General features: G+C 39.4%; 1 protein-coding gene across 1 annotated transcript in view; it reads left to right on the top strand.

Moving 5' to 3' along the window:
* The first annotated feature begins 1,403 nt into the window (after window positions 1-1,403).
* The window catches only part of LOC108248939 (cyclin-dependent kinase 11B), a 17,948-nt gene continuing 12,931 nt past the window's right edge, over window positions 1,404-6,420 (top strand). Inside the window, exons 1-3 of the mRNA XM_017438004.2 lie at window positions 1,404-1,525; window positions 1,918-2,087; window positions 3,551-3,950. Of these exons, the coding sequence (XP_017293493.1) occupies window positions 1,512-1,525; window positions 1,918-2,087; window positions 3,551-3,950 (584 nt within the window). The 5' untranslated portion in view covers window positions 1,404-1,511. The remainder of the gene's footprint in view (window positions 1,526-1,917; window positions 2,088-3,550; window positions 3,951-6,420) is intronic.

Below are 6,420 nucleotides of genomic sequence, written 5' to 3'. Positions count from 1 at the left end.
CAAGATTAATAATAATTATAACAATAATAAATAACTTTTAAGATACTTTATATCAGTGGTTCCCAAAGTTTGGGTCAGTGTGGGTCATGAAACATCAAGTTTGGGGTCTTGAGATGATTTCCAGAAATAAAATTAAAGTTAAAAAATGACTCCAAACGTTATATTTTTCCCCTAGTTGTTAAAAAGAGGGTGGGAGTGTAGTAATAAAAGAATAGAAGTAGTCTAATGATTGCTGCTGTTATGCCTTCGTAGTTGGTACAAAAGTCACGTTTGTCAGGCAGAATATTTGGGATCGCAAGTCTCTGCTTTTGTTGTTCTGTGGGTCAGAAACTGAAACATTTCTGAGCTCAGAGTGTTTAAAACAGTGTTGTTCTCTGAGTTCACTCTCCAAAATCTCAAAATTGAAAAAAACAAACACAAACAAAAACAAAACAGGACTTTGAGCGTAATTTGTTTTCATGCAATCTAAAAAGTTTTATATCATATCCTTACAATTAAAATTCTAAATTCAGGATCAAATCAATCATTTAGTTTTATTTGGTTGTGATAAAACAGTTGACTTATATGATATAAACAAAAATTTTATTTTATTTAAATTGTTATTAGAAGAAGTTTGGAACCAAATTTAAAGGATTTCACAATTCATAACAGACTGGATTTTATTTGTTTAAAAATTAAACATTTTCTAATTAAACCAATAGATAAAAGACACTTTCACCATTATTAGCTGAGACAACATTTTTAAAAGATGAAATGTCTCTAAAAGGTTATTTTATTCACTCCTGACCTCTGGTGGAGTGTTGCAGTGATTACAGGATAATTTAGGAGGAGATTCTCACTCATCCAAGACAATCATCCTGACAAGTTGAATTTTTTAAAAGATTTAACCTCTCCTCTTCAATGCATCTAAATCTTTTTGTATTTACAAAAAAAAACACAAAAAACTACTCTGTAAATAATAATGTGAGTCAATAAAAGTGTTGGAAAATCAGATTCACCAGAAATAGATCTATAAATGAACCTAAAAACCTCTCTGCATGGACACACAGATTATATATATATATATATATATATATATATATATATATATATATAAATGTGTGACAGTATGATACAATTTGTGGAGTTTATGATGAAACACCAGCAGCTGTAGTTCAGGTTTTTACTGTAAAAACTACAACAACAATGGATGCTTGGAAAGAACTGCAGCTGATGTCTTTGCAGCCGCTCCTCGTTAAGAAATGTCCTTAATTGTGTTTTAACCGTGGAGAATGCACATAAAGAATCTGCCCTCAGTTTTATACTCCTCGCTTTCTTTTAATAAGTGTAAAAATGTCAGCTGACAAAAGCTGTCCCGCTATTAATCTTTAACGTCCTCAGAGAAGACGTCCCTGGAGTCATGTGAAGAGCTGCACTTTAAACTCCGTTACCACAAACATCGGACAGGACAGGACCACACACGGAGGGACAAAATGTAAAAAGAATGGAAACAACAAAACAACAAACTGGACATGGACTGGAACAGGTACTTATTTTTGTTTTTGTACATTTGAAGCTTTCGCTCGACTTCCCGCAGGATATTATTTAGATTTTTGAACACTGGACCAGTTTCACCAAACCAGCTGAACGAAGAAAAATCTGAAATCTTTTGCAAATATACTACAAACAAAATATTTTAACAATCTTTTGAAGAATATAATCAGATATTTAGTGAACATTTGAAGAATCAAAGGTTTCACTGTTAGATGACACTTTGTTAGCTCATAATATCTTATTAAATGTAACATAATATTTAATTCCTGTGTTGATCAGTGTTCATTTTAATGGAAGAAGTTCTTTTTGTCTGTAAGTTTAGCGCCTGAGTGATTCACTGAGCTTCAACCATAAAAACGCAGCTGACTTTTGTTTCTTCCACAGGTTGGAAATGTTAACGAGGTGGTTAACTTTCATGGCTTTTCTGGCTGGCTCAGCGAATGCGAGGAGCGTAGATTCCGGCCGCAGGGCTCCGACTGTAGCTCCCACCTGCAGGGTCAAAGGTCAACCAGAGGTAGAGCTGGTTTTAGGCTGCGGGGACGGAAAATATGAGGGTGAGGCTGAAAACCTTCATTCAGTTTGTCGTTTTTTCTTAAATAACCAGCAGGAAACGCTGAGTGAACCTGTCAATGTTTGACTTTCTATAAAGGTGTTTGTCAAATTCTGACTTTTATAACAAATGTCATCTTGAACTGGTCTAAAACTGATAAAATCAGTTATTTTCTTACCTGTAGATAGATATGCAAACTTGTACTTCAGTAGAAATAATTTGAGATTTTTTATTTAGATTTTTTAATTGCTCTTACTAAAAACAGAAATAAGACATCTTTTTTTTTATAATAAATTCAGTTAATTTACAGTATATTGCACCAAGTCCAAATCATTTAAAATATATTTAAATTTAAATCCAGTTCCAAACAATCCGTTCAGTTTAGTTAGAAGTAGAACACAGCACCATCAGATTCAGTACATTATTGCCCGCCGCCTTTAAAAAATAACTTTAGGTTTGATGTCATGCAGTATAGTTCAATCTGTTAGTGTTTAAAGTATGACCCTCAGCTACTACCACACCAAAGATTAGCTCAGTATCTGTAAAACTGACTGAGTTTCAGCCATTTTTGTGTTTTTTAGAGTCAGTTAGCTGTGGCAGCCATCTTGGATTGGGTTCAGCTGTAGATATACATCCAATGATTACTTCCAGAAAGCTTCATAAAAAATAAGTCCAGCGATTCAAGAGATATTTTGCTAACAGACAAATGAACATGCGCGCACAGACAGGAGCAAAATCATTATCGCCCTCTGGGGGCGAGCGATAATGACAGCAATAACTGCAGCTGCATGGAGATTAGAGCGAGTAAAGACAGCAGCAGAGTCTCAGCCTATAGAACCAGAACCAGAACCAGGCTCGGGACGAGCAGCCGTCTGATCCAACCGGTTGGGTTTGAGAGGACAGGAAAGAGACAAACACAGAATGTCTGGTCCAGGTGGAAGAAAGACGAAGAAAAACACTTTAATCACAGAAATAATTACAGTAGAGTAAGTAAAGACAGCAGCAGAGTGAGGACGTGGACAGTTTGTCCTCCAGCAGCAGAAATAAGGGATACCTCAGGAAACCCAAACCGACCCCAACTATAGGATTTATTATAAAGGAAAGCCTTAAAAGTAGACAGGCTGTCAGCCTCACAGTCGGAGCCTGAGGACTGAAAGCTCTGCCTCCTGTTTTAGAAACTCTAGGAACCACAAGAAAAACCTGCAGCCTGAGAGAGAAGAGCTGTTAGGAACATATGGAACAAGAAGATCTTTAATATAAGCTGGAGCTTTGTTCTTGAGAGCTTTGGATGTTTGAAGATTTTAAATTCTGTTCTGAACTTCACAGGGAGCCGATGGAGAGAAGCTAAAATTAGAAAAACACGATCTCTCTTTCTAACTCCTCAAGGAGGTTGTGCAATAAATTATTTCCCCAAACTCACAGAGAAAGAAAAAGTAAAAAGTTCTCCAACTTCCCTTCATGCTGCAGGTGTGGTCCAGTTCTGGCACACTCCCTTTGGAGACCTCCAACCTTCTGCTTTACACACCGGCCTGGACTCTGTGTTTGTGCACCACGATGGGAGTCTGGTGATCCCCACCTCCGGCCTCCACCACAGCGGGCTGTACTACTGCGTTCTGCAGCACACCGAGGGATCCACGCTGTGGCCCTACGAGCTCCACGTCAATCCCAACAACCGAGACGCAGACGGCAAACACGAGCAGGACGACAGCTGTGCTGCGCTCAGGTCCAGGAGGTCCAGGAGGTCCGAGACGGACGAGGAGAAGCAGGTCCCAGACGGCGTGTTTGCAGGAGCCGTGGTGGCTTCAGTGCTGCTGACGTTTGTGGTGGGATTCAGTGCTGGAGCTCTGACAAGATCTCACGTTCTCAGGTTTGATTAGTGGACATCACATCATTTTAGTGTTACACATTAAAACAATTCACATAATCTAAGGCTAAAACATTTTTGCACATTTTGAATTCATATTTATTCAAATTTTACTGGGGTTCTGGGGAAAGAATGACAAGCAGTCCACACTTACTGTATAGAACTAATTATTTTCTTAATGCAACCCAAATTAAGATGGCCGCCATGGACTTCCGGGTATGAGCGCAAGGTAGAAGGTCGCATCCGACACCGCTCCTGACAAAAATCCTTAAAAATCCCTTTTAAGTCTACTGAACGCTACAACAACGATATCTGTGATTGATTTGGATGAAACTATGCCAGGACCTGGAAGACAGAGTAAAGATAAGTCAAAAATAACTTTGCAATCCAAGCTGACGGATTACGGACCGCAACACGCGGAGCCTAGCATAAGCGAAGCTAGCAAGAAAGTTAGCAAGGAACCAAGCAGCAGCAAGGGAATAGAGGGAGAACTAGCGGCTAACAACGGCGAAATGAACAGCTCAGTCAGTGACAAAGCAGAAATACTTGGAGCAATTAAAAGCTTAAAGTCCGACTTATCTGAAAGACTTGACGGGGTTATGACAGCCATAGAAGCAGTGAAGAAAGAAGTGGGAGAATGTGCGAAGCGTTTGACGCAGGCAGAGGAACGTTTATCCACGGTGGAGGACGAGCAACGGTCGCTAATTAATAAAGTTAAGAGCTTGGAGGAAACGAAGAAGCGACTGGAGGAAAGAATGGTCGACATGGAAATGAGATCTCGCCTCAACAACCTCAGATTGGTGAACCTCCCTGAAGGAGCAGAAGGCTCCGACGCCTGTGAATTTTTGGAAAGCTGGTTACCAGAAGTGTTGGATCTGCCTGCCCTGAGAAACCCGCTGATTCTCGAAAGAGCCCACCGGGTCGGTCCGAAGAGAAACGCAGAGGCACCTCCAAGAACCGTAATAATGCGGTTCCTCAACTATAAGCAAAAAGACACGATTCTTAAAGCAAGCAGAGCAAAGACGGATATCCTCTATAAAAACCAACGGGTGAGACTCTACAACGATGTTTCTGCGGAGATACACAAGCAACGCAAACAGTATGATGGAGTCCGCAAACGCCTCCGCGAGCTCGGGCTGAGATATGGCTTCATCCCTCCGGCTAAACTGATCTTGACGTACCAAGGGGAAACTTTCAAGTTCAACACACCAGCTGAGGTCCAAGAGTTCATCGACCGGACTCAGAGGAGTCGGATAAGTGCAACGGAGTGACTGAAAAGGTCCATTACAATTAGACTGTAGCAATGGTGTGCCTTTTTGTTCAATTTATATTTCTGTTAGCCCACTTCTGTGTTCACAATATATAGCGTGGAGTATCACTCTTCACAACACTCTTTATTTTACTATATTTCTAGGTTCTTCACTCAGGATATTCTACCTTTGTTGTAAAAGATCACCTTAAAAATATAGGGATAATTAGACTGTTGGAAATCCAGGAGATGGTCGGGCACAATATTTACATCTGTTTTTTTTTTACTTGTTGGTGGTAGTAATAGTAAGTGAAAGAATAGATCTTAAGGATCTACATATGCCAGTTGTTGGAAGCATTATATTGGGAGGGCCTAACTTTTTGGTTGGGAATGGGGATTTGTTTGTTTTAGTGGTTCAGGGTTTGTGGGAGTTTGTTAACTGTTCAGTTATTTTTCTTGACCCTCTTGGACACAGTTGCAATGTTACCGCATCAACGACCTTTAAGGTGACATGATGCAGAGAACGGAAGTTAAATGCACATCCTGGAACTGTAGAGGCTTGCATAAAACCAAAAAAATCAAACAAGTCATGAACAAACTGAAAGATCTAAATTCTAAAATAGTATTTTTACAAGAGACCCATCTCTTGGAGGAAGAAAATATAAAACTACGTAGGAGGTGGCAGGGGGATTTATATGCAGCTTCATTTACATCAAGAGCCAGGGGAGTAATGACTCTAATTCATAATTCCATTCCTTTTCAGGTTACCAATGTTATCAAAGATAAGTTGGGGAGATATCTGATTATTCAGGGGTCTATCTTACATGAAACCCTGAATCTAGTAAATGTGTATGGTCCCAATTCTGATGACGATGCTTTCTACACCAATTTCTTTCTTGTCCTAGCGTCGCTGCCAGGAAAATATATTATAGGAGGTGACTGGAATTGTGTCCTAGACCCCACGCTGGACAGAACATCAGGAACTGATCAAACACATACCAGAAGTAGAGAAACAATATGTCATTTTATGAAAGAATTAAATCTGCTAGATATTTGGAGACACTTAAAACCTACTGAAACAATCTACTCATGCCATTCAAGAACATTTAAAACATACTCACGCATCGATTATATTTTGATTTCAACAGAGTTACTCTCAAATGTAACTGATTGTTCCTATGATAGCATACTCCTATCAGACCACGCTCCCTGTAATCTAATATA

The sequence above is a fragment of the Kryptolebias marmoratus genome, linkage group LG2 (genome assembly GCF_001649575.2).
Source record: "Kryptolebias marmoratus isolate JLee-2015 linkage group LG2, ASM164957v2, whole genome shotgun sequence".
Taxonomy (NCBI): Eukaryota; Metazoa; Chordata; class Actinopteri; order Cyprinodontiformes; family Rivulidae; genus Kryptolebias; species Kryptolebias marmoratus.
Note: the sequence above shows the minus strand (reverse complement) of the source record. Positions and strands in the feature narration are given on the sequence as shown.